Source organism: Pseudophryne corroboree, chromosome 1 (assembly GCF_028390025.1).
Source record: "Pseudophryne corroboree isolate aPseCor3 chromosome 1, aPseCor3.hap2, whole genome shotgun sequence".
Taxonomy (NCBI): Eukaryota; Metazoa; Chordata; class Amphibia; order Anura; family Myobatrachidae; genus Pseudophryne; species Pseudophryne corroboree.
In genome coordinates this window covers 861,468,053-861,487,907 of record NC_086444.1, presented here as the reverse complement: position 1 = coordinate 861,487,907, position 19,855 = coordinate 861,468,053, and the positions used below count along the sequence as shown (strand labels likewise).

At 44.0% G+C, this 19,855-nt stretch overlaps 1 protein-coding gene across 7 annotated transcripts in view; it reads right to left on the bottom strand.

Moving 5' to 3' along the window:
* Window positions 1-19,855, bottom strand: part of PSD3 (pleckstrin and Sec7 domain containing 3) — a 1,004,314-nt gene that overhangs the window by 50,050 nt on the left and 934,409 nt on the right. For all 7 annotated transcript variants that reach the window (XM_063919992.1, XM_063919993.1, XM_063919994.1 and 4 more), the window contains 2 exons: window positions 17,214-17,358; window positions 12,625-12,768 (listed from right to left, as the gene is read on the bottom strand). In XM_063919992.1, coding sequence (XP_063776062.1) covers window positions 12,625-12,768; window positions 17,214-17,358 — 289 coding nt within the window. The remainder of the gene's footprint in view (window positions 1-12,624; window positions 12,769-17,213; window positions 17,359-19,855) is intronic.

Sequence of the window (19,855 nt, the reverse complement as noted above, 5' to 3'; positions counted from 1 at the left end):
TTCTCCAATGTTCCTAGCATTAATATGCTACTATTTCAGTATTCCTGTATCTGCTGCTCAGCTGGTATTCCTGATTCCTGCTTATGACCCAGACTCAGACTTGTATGCTTCCTGTACAGACCTTTGTTCTGTACCCCAATCCTGCACCTCTGCCTGGACCAATATCCTCTTTGTGACCTTTACTCTGCCTGCCACCATATGTGATAATGCTGTTAGGTAATGTCTGTCTCGGATGGAGCCAGAGTATGTGAACGTAGAGGAAAAGCGGCGTCCCCCGTGCAGTGTTGCCATATCTTCCATAAAGAATGTTGACCTTACCTGGCTCACTGAGAAGTGGAACTGCTGACCAGCGCGTGGGCAGAGGATCTCAGGAGGGACATGAGCAGAGGAGAATCAAGAAAATGGCTTGTGCCACCATGGGAACAGGCCATCTGCACGCCACACATGCTGACTAGACATGGCACTGACATCAGCAGCAGGTCAGAGGTGTCACCGCGTCTAGTGCCGAGTGTCTAGTGATATCTGGGTCGCACTTTGTATTCCCTGAGTGCCGCGCATGGGTGTAAAGGGGCGTGGCCTATGTCAAAGGGGCGTGGCCTCAATGGGAACATAGATTACATCACTCAGTGGCAAGCCAGCATCCCCGGAGATGCTGTGCTGTCCCCCAGAGACTAGCAAATGGCTCCGCCTCCTCCTGACGCCACTGCTCCTGGTCCGTCTTCTTCTGCCGCACTGCTGCTGGTACTGTGTATAAGGGCTCTGCTGTCAGACGCACGGCTCTCTGCTGCCACTGCGCTGCTGTCCACCTTCCCCTACCTCACACCGCCCCCTTGTGCTCAACACCCCACAGGACAGCCAGCACTGCTGGTGGTGAGGGTGACAAATTGCTGTGGCTGGCTGGACCCACGGCCGCTGCAAGGCTTGCCAATCTTCTAATTCAGAGGGAGTGTGCCGCCCTCAAATGGCCGCGCCCAAAGGCAGCTGCCTAATGGTGGCGCCGGCCCTGCCTCCTATGCCTGCCGCTCTGCGTCTGTGAATGCAGACACTTGCATTGACACCTGCGCAACACTCACATAATATACCCACTGAACGGACAATTTTTGCCTGCACTACTAGCCACTGCCCAGGTATGCCCATCACTTTTGCACCACACATCTGATACAGTCTGAATCGATCACAGCAGTACCTATGTGCGTACGCTCAGGGCAATGCATGCGCTGTAATGCTTGCAAAGTTTTCAAGCATGTACACTTGCAAATAATCGCTCCACTACGTGAACAGTGGCACTGGGTGTGACTCTGAATCAGCCCAACTGTGTCATTATGCTGTTATGCCATGGCAACCTTCATTTTGTGACAAAACACTTCTTATTTCTATAGTAAGTGCAATAGTGAGGTGCACTTACTATAGCAATAAGAGTACTAGCACCTGGCCACTGAAATTGTTATCATTTGCTGATTCTTGTAGCTGAAGTTAAATGGTCTGACTCATGCAGCAATATTTTATATCATTCTCCGATTCTGTAATACAGAGCCAGCAAATACCTTTTGTTAGGCACATTAACATGGCTGCAACAAGAGAGGTGTACAAGAGAACCTCACAGAATCACTTCAGCCATGGAAGTGAGAAGAAATATAGAACACCGGGAAACATTTACTTGGTAGGTCATAGCGCAGCTCTATAATAGAATCAGCTAATGGACCACTGAATATCTTCTTGCAAAACGGATTAAGATATAGCAAAAATAATAATTGCCCAAATGTGTTTTTTTTTGCTAAACAATGGTGCACACACACGTTCCTTGCTTTCCATGCTTAAAAAATAAAGTGGCAGAAACTGAAATTCCACCATTGTCACTACACGGTTTTATTTCAGTTTCTTTTGGACAGTTAGAGAGCATAGCAAGCTGCACTTCCCTGATATCTCTTCTGAGGGGATGCACTTAGCATCCCGGCGGTCATGTGACCAACAATGGAATCCTGACACCACTCAGGAGACCTGCACCGTAACACAGACATACCAAAGGTAAGTATTGGGATACCTATTAGGGTTAGGTCCAGGGACAGGCACTGGGGGGGGGGGGGAGGGGGGGGGGGAGGGGGGGGGGGGGGAGACGACCGTAGCCGACACCCCCGGAGGGTTAGCTGTAGCCGACGGATTTTCATTCCCTGTATTAATTATTTTATAAGGTCCTATTTATCAAATCCTACTTGTGGGTTTGATGAAAACACATGTTTTCGGGGGATATCCGTAAATATTAGGTATCACCTGAATGTACCATAAAGGGATGGCACAAAGGAGATAATTCTGATATCTGCTGCTGTCCTTAAATTTCCAAAAGTAGTCGCAGGTTGCTATAGGGGCTACAAAGCTATCAGATTTACCAATCTCCATAATGTCATATCAAATATCAATATTTGGACAACTTTTTCCTAATTCTGTCAGGGACTTCTGTCCGGGCAGACCTGTCTACTCTACTGGAACACACGAGAGACACCACATTTTTCGAGTTGTCTCCTGCACCCCCGTAAGAGTTGGCACTCCTCCCGCATCCCGCCCACTTCCAAGTGAAGTGGGCAGAATGGGAAGATACATGCAGACAATACGCTGCCCAGGGAGGGAGCAGGGACCCGGTTATGAGATTCTACAGTAATCATGTCATTTTAGCCACTCCCTCTATGCAAACATGCGCTTAATGACCTGGCTAGTCCAGCCCCTATCCCTGCCTAACTGCATCTTCTCACCAGGCTTCTCCCAGAGAGGAAAGTTCAAATGTAAGTACAGATGTAGCCACCTTTATCTTGACTGGCTGAGGCGTTTGTCCCGATCGAGCATACGCAGCGTCCCGGGGCATTGGGAGGCGCGCCTAGTCACAGAGAGGCGTACCTAATCGCACGGAGAGCGTTTGGTGTTAACTTTACATGTAATACCTGTGATCATCTACCAGATGTCGCTTTTTACAATCACCACTGCGCATGCGTGTGGTCTCCCGTAAAATATAATACTGAAATATATAATAAGGACTACTTTACTAAGGCGTCTCATTACGCTGCATACAGTAAATACTCATTACGCTGCATTATTTAATACAGTAAATACTCATTACGCTGCATTATTTAATACAGTATATACGGTACAGATGCAAATAGTACAGCATACAGTATATGATCCATCTACAGTACTTTATGAATATGCGAGCGTCCAAGTCCCGCAGACAAAACAACATAAAATCAGTAGTGTACACTGTCGCAAATGGACGTGTTAGAAGTTCACTATTGCCTCTTGAGATTAGGAATTTTGTACAGTATGTTAGCGTCCTAATCCCGTAGCCATTACAGCATAATCAAAACCAATGGATTTATTCATTTGTCTGCGGCGAAGTGGTGAAGTGTTCTGCTTCCTATACTCAGAGTCCCGGGTTCGATTCCTAAAGTACGAATGCATGTTAGTTTTTTCCAGACACTTTATTTTTTTTTTTATTCACATAAACCAGGGCAAAACTGCAGGAGCGGTTCTACTGTTACGGTTCTATGCACCGTACAGTACACATACAATTCTGTAGCAGGGTAGACTCAATAGAAATGGCTACCACCTATGACTCCTTGCCCCATGGAGGCCCTAGGCTACAGAGCAAGTAACAGTCCAGATTTTGCAGGCTATGGGGCAATGCTGATGGAGTGTCACAATCCCTTAGCTAAAATACACAGGGGCGATAGGAATAAGTGAGGTCTATGCACATTATGGTACACCGGACTCGATCGCATAGCACACTGGCAAAATGGCCACCGCCCCTGAACCCCCACCATGTGGCAGGCAGCGCTCGGATATGGAGTGAGAGATGGTATAAGTTTTGCAGGCTACGGGGCAATGCTGAAGGAGCGTCACAATCCCCTAGCCAAAATACACAGGGGCGATAGAGATAAGCGAGGTCTATGCACATTACGTTACACCGGGCTCGATCGCATAGCAAACTGACAAAACACAAGTTTTACATAAAGCAGGGCAAAGCTGCAGGAGAGTTTCTACTGTCAAGGTTCTATGCACCGTATTGTACACATACAATTCTATAGCAGGGCAGACTCAATTGAAATGGCTACCACCTGAGACTCCTAGCTCCATGGAGGCACTCGGCTATGGAGCAAGTAACAGCAAAGATTTTGCAAGTAACAGCAAAGATTTTGCAGGCTACGGGGCAATGCTGAAGGAGCGTCAGAATCCCCTAGCTAAAATACACAGGGGTGATAGGGATAAGTGAGGTCTTAGCACATAACGATACACCGCAAAGTTCCCCATGGTTTTGATTATGCCTTTTCTTTGAACCCGGTATTTTATACTGCCTCACCCTACCCCCATCCCACTTTCCCCTTCCCCCCTGGGAGCCTGCAAAGTACATGCAGTAGACAGGGAGGGAGTTCCGATCAGGTTACAAGACATGTGCAACAGTATACTACTGTATGTAGGAAAATCCACCGCCCACTCTGATTTATATGAAACCTGTGTGCACCCTTCCATTGAATGTATAACAAAGAAAAAAAATAATAATAAAGTGAATGTTACAGGAACACATTAAAAAAAGGTTGGCACTTCCTTCCCATTGGTGTTGGTTTATGCCTTAGGGGACTCGGACGCTAATACTTGTATTTCAAAAGCACAGTATTTTCCACCGCCTCTCCCTACCCCCATCGCCCTTCCCCCCTGGGAGCCTGCACAGGTCATGCAGTGGACAGGGAGGGAGTTCAGGTCAGGTACAATACACAAATGCCGACGATCTACAGTACTGTGTTGCTCAGTTAGTTGCGTCGGAATACACTAATTTATACTCATTACCGCTGTGTATTTGTATATAGCGGAATGAATCGCTGCTGCAGAATTACTTTGATTTATGTGAAACCTGTGTGCACCCTTTCATTGAATGTATAACATAGAAAAAATAATAATAAAGTGAATGTCACGGGAACATAGAAAAAAAAAAAGGTTGGCACTTTGGGACTCTCAGCATGGGAGGTGGGAGACTTAATCGCTAGGTTGGTATGGAAGGGGAGACAATTAGCTACCAGAGGGTATCAACCCCAAGTTTCTGTGACCCCCACAAGGCTCATGGCAAGCGTCGGAACCCATGGTGGGTCTGAATTAACGGGCCCATTATAGTCTATGGGAAAATGGGTCCACTTTGCGTACTGATATCTCTGGTTCTGGGTGTCCCAAAGATTCAGGACTGGTACTATACAAAAGAGGAGACTCTTGGCTTTCGGGTCATACAAACCACTAGTTTATGTGACACTGGAAAGGGAAACGGGAAGCAACCGTGTTTTGGGTCCCCTCCAGTTGTCCGCCTAGCTTGCACAGGATGCAGGGTTTCTGGCTAGATAGGAAATACTGTACAGAAATGCTAAGCATGGTAATTTGACATCCTGGAACATAGGGAGGAGTTTTTATCTCTCTCCATTATACTTAGAAAAATTACACTTGCCACTGTACGTTACAAGCTGTTCGTGCTAATTAGTACACTAGTAGAACATACTGTACACAGATACTAAGTACAGTGATTTGGCATCCACGAATTTAGAAAGGAGCTTTAATCACTCTCCATTGTAATCTTTCTAAGTATAATGGAAAGAGATAAAAGCTCCTCCCTAAGTTCCTGGGTGCCAAATTACCGTCCTTAATATCTCTGTACTCTATGTTCTACTAGTGTACTAATTAGCACGAACAGCTTGTAACGTACAGTGGTAAGTTTAATCATTCTATGAATAATGGAGAGAGATAAAAGCTCCTCTGGACGTTCCTAGATGCCAAATCACCGTCCTTAGTATCTCTGTACAGTATGTTCTACTAGTGTACTAAGTAGCACAAACAGCTTTTAACTGGATGCCAAATCACCGTACTTAGTATCTCTGTACAGTATGTTCTATTAGGGTACTATTTAGCACGAACAGCTTGTAACGTACAGTGGCAAGTTTAATCTTTCTATGTATAATGGAGAGAGATAAAAGCTCCTCAGTAAGTTCCTGGATGCCAGATCACCGTACTTAGTATCTCTGTACAGTATGTTCTATTAGGGTACTAATTAGCTGTTCGTGCTAATTAGTACACTAGTAGAAAATACTATACATAAATACTAAGGACGGTGATTTGGCATCCAGGAACTTACTGAGGAGCTTTTACAAGCTGTTCGTGCTAATTAGTACCCTAATAGAACATACTGTACAGAGATACTAAGGACGGTGATTTGGCATCCAGGAACTTACTGAGGAGCTTTTATCTCTCTCCATTATACATAGAAAGATTAAACTTGCCACTGTACGTTACAAGCTGTTTGTGCTAATTAGTACACTAGTAGAAAATACTATACATAGATACTAAGGACGGTAATTTGGCATCCAGGAACTTACTGAGGATCTTTTATCTCTCTCCATTATACATAGAAAGATTAAACTTGCCGCTGTACGTTACAAGCTGTTCATGCTAATTAGTACCCTAATAGAACATACTGTACAGAGATACTAAGTACGGTGACTTGGCATCCAGTTAAAAGCTGTTCATGCTAATTAGTACACTAGTAGAACATACTGTACAGAGATACTAAGGACAGTGATTTGGCATCTAGAAACTTAAGGAGGAGCTTTTATCTCTCCATTATACATAGAAAGATTAAACTTGCCACTGTACATTACAAGCTGTTCTTGCTAATTAGTACAGTAGAAGAACATACTGGGGACTCTGACTTTTACAGTACTTACATTTCAAAAGCACAGTATTTTCCACTGCCTCCCACTAGCCCATCGCCCTTCCCCCCTGGGAGCCTGCACAGGTCATGCAGTAGACATGGAGGGAGTTATTCACATAAACCAAGGCAAAGCTGCAGGAGCGGTTGTACTGTTAAGGTTCTATGCACCATACGGTATACATACAATTCTGTAGCAGGGCAGACTCAATTGAAATGGCTACCGCCTGTGACTCCTTGCCCCATGGAGGCCCTCGGCTATGAAGCAAGTAACAGCACAGATTTTGTAGGTCATGGGGCAATGCTGAAGGAGCGTCAGAATCCCCTAGCTAAACTACACAGGGTCGATAGGGATAAGCGAGGTCTATGCACTTAACGATACCCCAGACCCCATCGCATCACAAAGTGACAAAATGTCCAAGGCACATGGACATCCGCCTTGTGTCAGCACTCAGCTAAGGAGCGAGTGACGGCATAGGTTTTGCAGGCTACGGGGCAGTGATGAAGGAGCGTCGGAATCCCCTAGCTAAATACACAGGGGCGATAGGGTTAAGCAAGGTCTATGCACATAATGCTACAAGGCGGAGGTTCATGTGCCTCGGACATTTTGTCACTTTGTGTGGTGTATCGTTATGTGCATAGACCTCGCTTATCCCTATCGACCCTGTGTATTTTAGCTAGGGGATTCTGACGCTCTTTCAGCATTGGCCCGTTCTTTGAACGCGGTATTTTCTACTGCCTCGCCCTACCCCCATCCCACTTTCCCCTTCCCCCCTGGGAGCCTGCACAGTTCATGCAGTAGACAGGTAGGGAGTTCCGATCAGGTCACAAGGCAAGATTTATGTGAAACCTGTGTGCACCCTTCCATTGACGGTATAACAAAGAAAAATATTATAATAAAGTGAATGTCACGGGAACTCTTACGCTCATACTGCACATGTATTTCAGCCTATTGCAGGAGATTTCACAGTCTACTGCAGATTGCAGTCCCCATTATTATCAATGGACACTACTATCTGACCCTAAGAACCAAACGCCAAAAAAAGCAAAACCACAAAGACAGGAACATATCCTGCAAGGTATGTTTTTGTTGCTAAAAACCATAATGTTTTATTTCATGGTGTATTTAAGCTTGCAGAGCAGATTGCAGCTTTAGTGTAATATCAATAAGATTTGCTAAGTGGGACTGGTGATTTAAACCACAGTATATATGTCTTCTGCAGTAAGAAACAGATTATCACAGCTGAAGGCATGGCGGGTAAAGCAACCTAGAGATTAGAATCTATGAAACGGCGTTTTCTCTTCAAAGCTCTGCTATTATAAAATGCTTCAAAGAGTCCAGTCCCTAAATTAATTAAATCAATTTACCATAATAAACTGAAGCTATATTACAATAGAAAACTAAATATTATTTAAACTAGATATGCCAATATTTTGCAGGGGCACAGTCATTATTGGACTACATATTATTTAACTGTTTAGACTGTAGATTACAAAGTAAAGGATAGCTTTATTTTATAAAAGAAAAAGAATATATGTTTTAATAAAAATGCACATTAAAAAGTTTTAAAATGATATAGTCTATGACAGAATGAAGGTCGGTGTAGGTAGAACCCTAAAGCAATAGTGAACAGTGAAATATGCAACCCTCCTGTGACTTTAAGTTGTACATAATTAAATACTTGTAGTCAAATTGATGATTCTGTATAATTAGTATTTAACATGTCTGTTTCTAGCAGCACTCAAGCACATAAACAAATCATGAGACAATTTATATTTTGGCAACCATAAAGGAATTTTCAATGTTCTAAAATAGAAATGATTACTAGTGTTCCTCTTGCCAAGCTATGGAAACCGGTACAACAAACCCGTGATTACTCCATAAGCCTTTTTTAAAGAATGATAAACACAGTAAAACACAGGTGAATCACCATTATTTTTGGCAAATTAAGCAATTAAGCAAAAAGGGAGCAAAAGGGACAGAACTACCACTGATGCAACCAGCTTGGCTGTGCCACCCGAGTTGGCAATTCCGTGATGTGCAGTGCCATTTTTAGGTTCGGAAGAGTCGTGCAACCCTGTGGGGTGCTTCCCAATCTCTCCTCCAGTGGGGTACCCAGTGGCGACCCTAAGCTGGCATTGCTCCAGACACCGCAGTGCTGGTAATGTCACTGTCAGGGCATCCTGGGTTTGCCTTCTCTGCTCCTCCAACCCATCTGAGATGGAAACAGATTACATCTCAGGCAATATTTAACAGCCTGCAAGGTGAAGGCTGGTAGGGATTTTCTGTGAGTCTGCCTGTATTTTAAAGTGGCAATTGTTTACAAGGCAAAACCAGGGCAGACTAACAGAAATTGTTGAACAGCCTGCATCTCGCAAGCTATTATAAATTGCCCCTCATGTTGTTCTGGGATCTGCCCCTTCTATTGGTTCAGGTCCCGGAGACTCATCTTACATGAGATAGAGGAAATGATGCTTGTTACCAGGGTTGAGCATGGAGAAGTATGACGTAGATACTAACATTGGACTTGTTGAATCCCTGACGCTTTCAACTATCTCTTTAATATAAAACACAGATTAAGAAATTCCAATAATGCGCACAGCCGCTAGTGCGGTATTCTAAAAGAGGCAGGGACTTTCTCAAGGTCAGCTCCTGATGTGCACATCAGGAGCTGACCTTGAGAAAGACCCGAGTCGGAATGCGTGGGTGACCCTGGACAGGGTCCAGGGTCACCCACGCATGGATGGTGATGCATTTGGACTAACCCAGCATGTAAAAGGGACCTGAGGCCAGAGAATTCCCCTTGCTGCAGCTGGGAGGTACACTGGAAATACACGCTGTCCCTAACAACCGTTATGGTCCAATCTTTCCACCATTCTGAGCGGGCAGTCGTATTGTGAATGTCTATGCCACAATTGCGTGGCAAATTTTCCTCTTTTTAACAATCTTTTAAATTTGTGTGGTGTTAATATCAGTTTTAAATAATTTTTTTGTGTGATGTAATAAATATGGCATCTATACAGTATCTGCATATCACTGCCTTTTCCGGAAACCTTTGAGATAAGGCGTATTGATCTTTCCGGGAAACACAAGAGGAGGACTGGTGTACGAAACAGAGAAAAATTGTGAACCATATCTTCGTAAATTGCAGCGATGGTGACGTGCCCAATAGCCCATTCTGTGAAACCCCCAGCCATCTCTCCAACATGCACTAGATTTGCTCCAGTTTCCTCCCACAATCCAAATATATACTGGTATAACAAAATATTATTTATTTTCTTAATTACCAGTTACTTATATAGCACACACATATTCCGCAGCGCTTTACAGAGAATATTTTGTCCATTCACATCAGTCCCTGCCCCAGTGGAGCTTACCATCTATATACCCTACCCAGGGCTGCCAAGAGAAATCATGGGCCCCGGTACAACAACTTCCTGAGCCCCGTCCACTGCCCCTCGAGGGGTTCTGACCACAGCCTCTTTGGAGGCGTGTCTAGCAAATGAGAGGCACCCACTCTCAGGAGCATGCCCCTGCTGGGCCCAGGTACTTTTCAGGGGGTATGGACTAATCAGAGAAGACACGGCCATGCACCTTAGAAAAAAATAAATTTTGTATTTTATTTTAATTGTATTTTAAGCGCCTCCCTGGCCACACTGCACAACTCAGCACACAGCAGCGTGGATCCACAATTTCCTTACTCAGCCTATAAAGGTCTTCATTAAAAAAAAAATGCTATCATCCTATATGAAACAAATGATATATATTTGTATAAAAATTATTAACCCTTGTCATTCTATGCTACTACCCCCCCCCCCCCCCCCACAAACAAGTTAACATTTCTGAAGAAGCAAAAGCTGGAAAGATGATTCCTGAAGTGCTAGAAACCTTAGCAACAGCATAGTAACATGCTTATTTAGCCACTGTATCTCAGCATGAACAAAGGGGGCGAGAATGCCATTTCAACAGAAAAAACACACTTTTTAAAAGGAGAGCTGCATGTTTTAAACAAAGTGAGAAATCTCAAGTGTGTGATTCATACATTACTATCTGCATGTTGCGTAATTCTTTGTAAAGATGCTGCACATAAACACATGCATGTACACACATCTATCCATCCATCTCTAATAATGTACTGTATTAGGCTGTGTACACATCAGAACAATGGGCCTAATTCAGACCTGATCGTAGATGTGCTAAATTTAGCACATCTATGATCAGGCATACTGACATGCGGGGGTACACCCAGCACAGGGCATGTCAGGCCCCTCCCCGCGCAAGTACAAAAGCATCGCACAGCGGCGATGCTTTTGAACTTTAGGAGTAGCTCCCCACCAGCGCAACCCCTGTGCGCTAGCGGGAGCTACTCGTCGCTGTGAGGGTCACAGCGGCTGCATGTGACGTCACGCAGTCGCCACGGCCTGCCCCCCAACGGTCCAGGCACGCCTGTGTTGCCCGGATCGCGCCCCCAGAGACCCCCTCTGACTGTCGATCGCAAGGCTGAGGCAGCCGTCGGCTGTCTTGCATGCACTGGCACACTGCGGGGCCGGTGCAGTTCAGACCTGATCAGCTGCTGTGCGAATACGCACAGCAGTGATCAGGTCTGAATTAGGCCCAATGTTCGCTCGATTTAACATCGTCGGCTGAGATGGAGGGGAGTTGCAGAGGCATGCTGCAAGCAATATTGCACGTCGGTGCGATGCAGGATATGACTCGGGGGAGCGCGCATCATATCCTGTATCGAGCGTACACACCATACAATATCGCAACGAACCGGCCGTTATCAGCAGGATCGTATGAGGTATTGCATAGTGTGTATGCACCATTAGAAAGTGCTATAAAACAAATGTGTCCTCAGATATCTAGCCTCAGTACACCAGGCAGCGCAAGATGCCTGGCGGGGGTAAGCCACCAGGTCCTGTACACCTCTGCTAACATCGGGCGTCTTTTTTGCAGACAATGAGTCTTAGTAGCCATGCAATGTGACTACAATGTCGCACAAGGAGACTGTGCTAATTAATATGATATATGACACTTGTATGTTGTGTGTGACTGAATTTGTATACGGAGCAGAGCAGAACTTGTATTGGAAAAAAGCTGGGGCTGCTACATTGTAGCACTTTGTATACAGATTCAGAGCTCAGTCGCACACAGATATACAAGTGTCATTATCAAATTAATCAGCATAGTCTCCCGGTGCATCCCATTGCGTTGCAACTAAGAAAGAATACATATCTGTACATACATTGACCATAACACCCAACATTGTTGCACTGTGGCACTGCCACAAAGTGATGGCACACTGGAGGAAGTGGCATGGGTGAGTGGCTGCCTGGCACTTCACTTTCCCTCATCGGAAAACAACCCCATATTTCTACTACATGTGGTCCCCATCACCATGCAGTACATGCTTCACAACAATCCAGGCAATCAATTCCAAAGTCCTGACAGTCAGGACTGTCCATCTAAATAGTTGGGACTTTTGATTTAATAAGATAACAGAACCTCTCATTATTTCTTCCATTCTGATTCCCAGGGGTGTGATACGTTATCCCGGCGGGCGGGATATCACTACAGCCCGCCAGAATGCCAGCAGTGGGGTGAGCGCTAAGAATCCCCTTGCAGGCTCGGTGGCTCACCACGGGATCTACTCCCACTCTATAGGTGTCGTGGACACCCACGAGTGTGAATAGCACTGTTGCGCTGAGAATCCGGCTGACAGCATTTTTGGCTGTCAGGATTCCGGCGTCGGTAACCTGAACGTCAGGATCCCGAGAGCCGGCATTTTAACTACATCAAGTTCCAGGTACTTCAAAGCAAACTTGGGAAACAAGACCAACTAGTATACGGAATAGGGTGAACTTACCCTTCAGTGTTTATTACATTTCAGACGACATACCTCAAACTCCAGATAGTGATCTTTCATCTTGTATTCATCTATTTCCTTGGCTTTTATCTTCTTGTCAGGTGGATAGGAACGATGCTCAGCCAACTCAGTGGAGATTTGTTTAAGTTTTGTTTCATGTGACTTCAGCTGTTCATCCTGAAATCAGAAGATTGACAGCTTGCTTAATAAATCAGGACTCGCAGTGACATTAAATGAGAAATTTCAGTGGATACACCAGAAATACTGCATGCAAAATCTTCCTAGTAAGCAGCACTGATTTATGTGATAAACTGACTATTGAGAAATAATGTACACTAAGAATGTGAGAACGCATCTCCTGTTATGGGCAAAGGTCAGTCACCGCGTGCTAAGCGTTCACGTACAGTACCTAATATTTCTCCATGCAGGATTTGAAGGACAAAAAATTCTCTCAATTCTCTTATATAAGTCACTGAGAGTTGCATATTAATATTACTCAACAGTGCAGTTTTGTTAAACCATATCAACCAATCAAATATTAGCTTTTGTTGTCTTACGCTGGGATTATCACTGTGTAGACCAAATAAACTTTCCGATCCTCAGCATTTGAGATCCTTGTACAACACAGTGAGCTACTTTCTGCTCAATGTGTGTTCCTCAAGGGGATCCGGAGGTCGGGGATGAAAATTTTGTAAGCAGGATTTAAGAGGATTCCTCTGGATACAACCATTGCAGGAGCATTTGAAGCCTTTCATCAATGAATGCCCCTGCATACTCACCTACTGCATGAAATCATCAGACGGGTCAGCTGATATCGGGTGATCAGTCGCACACAGATATACAGTACAAGTGTCATTTATCAAATTAATATGCACTCCTGATGCATCCTACTGTAGTTACATCGCTTTGAGACTAAGATTCATTTTTGGCAAAAAAAGAAACCCAACACAAGCAGAGTCTCATGGGACCTGGCGTGCAAAGAGGGGCTGATTGGTGGGATTGCAGCAATGATGTATGCAGACACATCTGTATATGCCTACATCTCACCTATGCGCTGAACTACATCACTACACTACATCGCTGTACTACATAACTGCACTACATCCCCCTATCCGCTGCACTATATTACTGCATTACACCACCTTCTATATGCTACACTACATCACTACATCCCCCTATACACTGCACTAGGTCACTACACCACCGCCCTATGCACTGCATTACATCACTACATCCCCCCAATGCACTGCACAACGGAATGCGGTCACTTTACCTACAATCAAATTCCCGGCGGTCAAAATACCGACAACCATTGACCGACGGTCAAAATCCTGACAAGGTCAAAATACCTACATGGTCAAAATGCTGTCATTTTTAATGTCGACGGGTCAAAAAGTCGACACAAGTTTTTCATGATTTTTTGATTGAGGCCGACTTGTTCATACTTTACCATCCCAGTGGACCTGGAGGGGGAATATAATAGTGCCCAAAGCTGCACTTGCCATGCGAGGGGATATGGTACACTTATACGGTGTCCATATTGACCTAAGTTGACATACACACAAAAAAAAACCAATGAAAACGTGTGTCGACTTTTTGACCTGTCAACATTTTAAATGTCTGTATTTTGACCTTGTCGGTATTTTGACCATCGGCATTTTGATTGTAGGTATTTCATACTAAACACCTGTACTACATCCACCTAAACTCTGCAATACATCACTGCATCCCACCATACTCTGCTCTACATCACTACAACTCCCATATACACTGGACAACATCATTACATCCCCGATATGCTGTACTACGTCACTCTCCGCCCTATACATTGCACTACATACATACTATATGCAGCACTACACGACTACACTCCGCAACAACATTAAAATCAAATAGTGCCTCCCTCTACATGAACTTACCAGCTTCCCTGTTTTACTGTGCACCAGACAAAGTAGATTGAGGACGCAGGATAGAGTGTATGGAGGGGGCAGGCCTGTCCTCTGGACAGGAGGGAACAGAATTTACGATGGCAATTTAGAGGGGTAGAAGGATAGCATGGTAGAGGGAAAGAACGAGTAGGCCTTGTCCTGTGAACGGGAAGAAGCAGATTAAAAAAAGAGGGCGGCAGTGTAGAGGGGAAAGAGAGCTGCTGTTCAGCGTGGAAGAAGGGGCCAGCCTGGTCTTACAGAAGCTGTCCCATAAGGGGTGGAGAGGGCTACCCATCCTCTCCTCTGGCAAGAATTACTCCTCCTTCGATACAGGGCCACAGTGACTAACTGACTGACTGGCTGGCAGGCATACTGTAATGAGTTGATAAGACTCATTATTACTACTGCTAATGTCCTCAACTACTAGCCCTTTCATTGCTGCGGACTCCAGTGCAATGCACTGGTAGTTCCCCCACTTATAGTGTGACCAAGATGACCGCCTTGTCTGCTACTTTCATGGGTAGGCTGAACAAGAACCTTGTTCGTAATTTGTACTGCCCAAAGGTATAATCATATCTTGCGCCAATTGTAACTTATGTAGTACGCACAAGATGGCTGACTGCCTGATACATTCATGGGTTGAATGGACTTTCTGTGGAATTGATGACTTATGTGAGTACGGTGTCCTGTATTTTGTATTTCACATTTTGTATTCACCCATTGTAACCACTGCGCACCTAGAGGAGACTGCCTTCAATGTTTCTTTTGTGCAAATCTAAAGTGATTTGAGTCATTTTGGGGGGAAAAAACACAAAAAAAAACAGATAAACATTAATTTTGTTGGTATTATTCTTAAGATAGCGCACACTGGCCCTCATTCCGAGTTGTTCGCTCGCTGCTAATTTTAGCAGAATTGCTAATAGGTTAAAATCCGGCAGTTCTGCGCATGCGTATGCACAGCAGGGCGCACGCGCTAAGCAAATTTACACAAAACTATGCTATTTTACTCACAGGCGAACTAAGCTTTTCAATCGCTCTGCTGATTGACAGGAAGTGGGTGTTTCTGGGCGGAAACTGCCCGTTTTCAGGGAGTGTGCTAAAAACGCAGGCGTGCCAGGTAAAAACGCAGGAGTGGCTGGAGAAACGGAGGAGTGGCTGGTCGGACGCTGGGCGTGTTTGTGACTTCAAACCAGGAACTAAATGGACTGAGGTGATCGCAATCTAGGAGTAGGTCTGGAGCTACTCAGAAACTGCAAGGAAATTGCTTTAGTTAGCAATTCTGCTGATAGCAGAATTGCTAATCTTTTGTTAGCAATTGCTAATCTTTCGTTAGCAATTCTGCTATGCTAAAATACACTCCCAGAGGGCAGCGGCTTTGTGTTTGCATTTCTGCTAAAAGTAGCTAGCGAGCGAACAACTCGGAATGAGGGCCACATATTGGGGGTCATTCCGAGTTGTTCACTCGTTAGTTTTTTTTCCGCTACGGAGCGTTTAGTCGTAAACTGCGCATGCGCAATGTTCGCAGTGCGCCTGCGCCAAGTAAATTAGCACAAAAGTTTGGTATTTTACTCACGGCCTAACGAAGATTTTTCATCGTTCTGGTGATCGGAGTGTGATTGACAGGAAGTGGGTGTTTCTGGGCGGAAACTAGCTGTTTTATGGGAGTGTGCGGAAAAACGTTGGCGTTTCTGGGAAAAACGCGGGAGTGTCTGAAGAAACGGGGGAGTGTCTGGGCGAACGCTGGGTGTGTTTGTGACGTCAAACCAGGAACGAAACTGACTGAACTGATCGCAGTGTAGGAGTAAGTCTGGAGCTACTCAGAAACTGCTAAGAAATTTCTATTCGCAATTCTGCTAATCTTTCGTTCGCAATTCTGCTAAGCTAAGATACACTCCCAGAGGGCGGCGGCTTTGTGTTTGCATTTCTGCTAAAAGTAGCTAGCGAGCGAACAACTCGGAATGAGGGCCACATATTCTGCAGTGTTTTACAGAGAATATTTGGTCAGTCCCTGCCCCAGTAAAGCTTACAATCTAAATTTCCTATCACATCTACATACACACACGTTAACGCTAGGGTTCATTTTTTTTTAGAGGGGGAGCCAGTATATTTTTTGATTGTGGGAGGAAATCAGAGTACCCAGAGGAAACCCACGCAAGCACAGGTAGAATATACAAACTCCACACATAGGGCAATGGTAGGTAGAGCCATGGTGGGAGTCGAAAACATGACCTCAGTGCTGTGAGACAGTAATGCTAACCATTACACCATATGTGCTGCCCATTAGTAGTAATATGTTTTTTAATACTATTAATAATAATAATAATATTAACAACCGTAATATTTTCAAGAGTTGCCAATACTGAATAACAAAAAAATCTACATTTATGATCTAGACAACTATCTACTAGAAATGTAATACAGATAAAAGTACAAATAAATGATGTTACGAAAAATAAAAACTTTAAACAGCTAAGGCGGCGGCTAAAAACAATAAATATGTTATGCGGCTGGCATCTCTGTATCCTGAACTTGTAATATTTTTAGCAGTTCTGTGCATTTGTGAAAATAATTAATTTGAGCTTGAAATACACTGTTACGTGAATCATTCTAAATAGCCAATTAAAGTGGAAAAGAGTACTTCTTGTACAATAGCACATAACATTCTGTGCTATAGGCATGTGTTCAATTACAAACCTTAGACAGTTTGGTAGTGGTGGCTGGCAGTAACGGGCGGCTAAATTTTTTCTGGGATCCTATAGCAGCTGGAAATGGTGGAGCTGAAAACACTGCTGCCACACAATTTATTTTGTTTATCCATGAATCCATCTCCTCAGTGCTCCTGGAAATAAGAACAATATATAACTGTGTCAGCTCATTGTACGAACACAAGCTTCTTACTAAACTTTATTTGTACAATTTATTTATCAGCTAAATTTAGCAGCACAATTTACATTGACAAGAACTGTGAGGCAGTAGTGATTTATCCATAAAGAACAGTGACGCAGTCTTTAGGTGGGAAGACAAATAATGTATGTTGACTGTTAATATCAGACTGTACACAGTACTTCCAATGTATAAATTAGGCCATTTCTATGCTAAAAAGGTCTTACTACAACAGTCATATTACAGTGAAGTTCTGAAACATAAGATAACATGATAAAAACCAAACAATTAGCGCAATACTGTTTACCTCCCCGGGGGTGCATAAACCTAACCCAGCCCCCTCCCCGCAGCTTAAACCTAACACCAATCCCCCCCCTTCTACACCCCCGTGCGGCTTACCTCTCCCGTGGCCCGACAACAGTCAAAAACATGTAAGAGCTAAATTATAACTGCTCAGTTATCTTTTACTGAATGTCAGACATCTGCAAGGAAACATCAATTGTTCCCTCTATTTTATCTCTCACCTCCACCAAACAGCTTCATAAAACAGTATCTTATTCTAATTGCTCACTACCAGGTAGTGTAATTTTAGGCCCTGGTGCTGTCCTCTCTTCTGCCCCCCTCTAGGCTGCACAAACTGATTCTCTGTATGTGTCTGCACAGACCTCCCATTGGCTGTGTTCATAGTTTCAGCAAAAGTCAAGTGACTGTGTGTGTAAATCTAGCTCTGATACTAGCCAGTGCCTTCCCAGCCACTGACCTCACTGCACCTCACTGCTAGGTGGCATATATACTTAGCCTAGGAGTTGTGTTACCATGTGGAGAACAGAAGCTATTGGCCTGCATAATCCCTTTGCCCCACCTCTAATGTATCTCAGATGAAATTATAGGGGAGGCCCAGGTACCACAAACCCACCTCACCATCCTTTCTGATGTTCTTATCTTGGAAAACCAGAGCTCATAAATGTAGAGGCTAGTTCTACCGCACCTAATCACGTTTCGGTTTGAGAATGACTAATCTACATTAATTAACCCATCACTTTAGTGTCCGAAAATAAAATTGCTATGAGCCACCGCCATGGCTCATCCAGTGCTAGGCAACTGGGATGTCACGTCTTGGTCCCGGCAGTGGCTGGGCAACTGTGACTCCTCTTGGCCCTACTGTTTCCTGGTCCCAGATGTTGCCTAGCAGCCGGAATGCGTGTAAGTACAGTATGTGCAGCTTCTCAGCTGCATCAAGTTTTAATTATGTGTCTGGCTTTTCCCTATTGGTCCTCGCTCCTGGTAAAAGGCAGCCAGTCCTGCTCAGCCTGGCCAGTTCCAGTTTCTTGTCTGAGTCTTGTCATGCAGTCCCTGTTCCTGTAACAGTTCCTGATTGCCTAGCTGTGTTCCTAAAACTATCTTCTCAGCTAAGTACCTGAAATTCCAAGTATTGCCTCAATTGCTTCATAGTGTTTGCAGTGTTATCTGAGCATTTATTAACTGCTGCTAGTTCCACCTGTGTCTCTGTTGGAATCCATGTTGAATTACCACAGCCATTGCTGCACTGGATTTCTTTGGCAATTGAATATTTCATGGACTTCTACTGCGGTTCACCTGAATCATACTTTATTACTTCTGCAGCTATAATAATTTATGTCTGTGTATATCTCTAATGCCGAGGATATTTATTGTGGACAATACTAACCATTGTATTTAACCATTGCAACTACATTCTAAGTTGTGATACAGATCTATATATGTATTCCTCATCTCAATATTATCAAAGCCTGAGTATTGAGCTGCTTTTCTGGATTTGTACAAGTCTAATAATTAATTTCACATCCACTGTCTGCATAATGCCTCATTATAAAGCTCTTGCAACTATCAGTTCCGGTGTCCAGATCCTACCTAGTGCATTACATTGGTATTCCAGTTAACTGTGTCCTTGCCGTGTTACTGTACAACTAATCCAGCAATATCTAGCGATCTCCTGTCATATTGTGCTCCAGTATCCTGAACACACTTTGTATTCCACAGTCAAGTCTCCAGTTATCTGTTTCTGTACCATTCTGCCTTTGTCTGCAGTTACCCCTCCAGGTAATAATCCTGCAGTGCCCAGCCAATTGAGTAAGCCCCTATGACTAGATGATAAGCTCTGGTGGCCACCTAAGTACCAGTTTGCATATCAGGCACTAAGGGAACAATGGGTTTTGTTTAGGCAGAAGACTCCCTTGTGGAGATCCCTAACAAAAATATGGCAATTAATTTAAAATATTGTTTATTAAAATGTAGAGACATTTTGTAGAAGTAGAAAACCTGACACTAACCCTTTCAAATTTGACAAGAATCCCCACCGACATTGAAATAATGTATATATATATATATATATATATATATATATATAAAAGTTGGTGCGACAATACATTCCCATCTGACTTTCAATTTAGTCTTCCAGAAAGATATCCAATTAA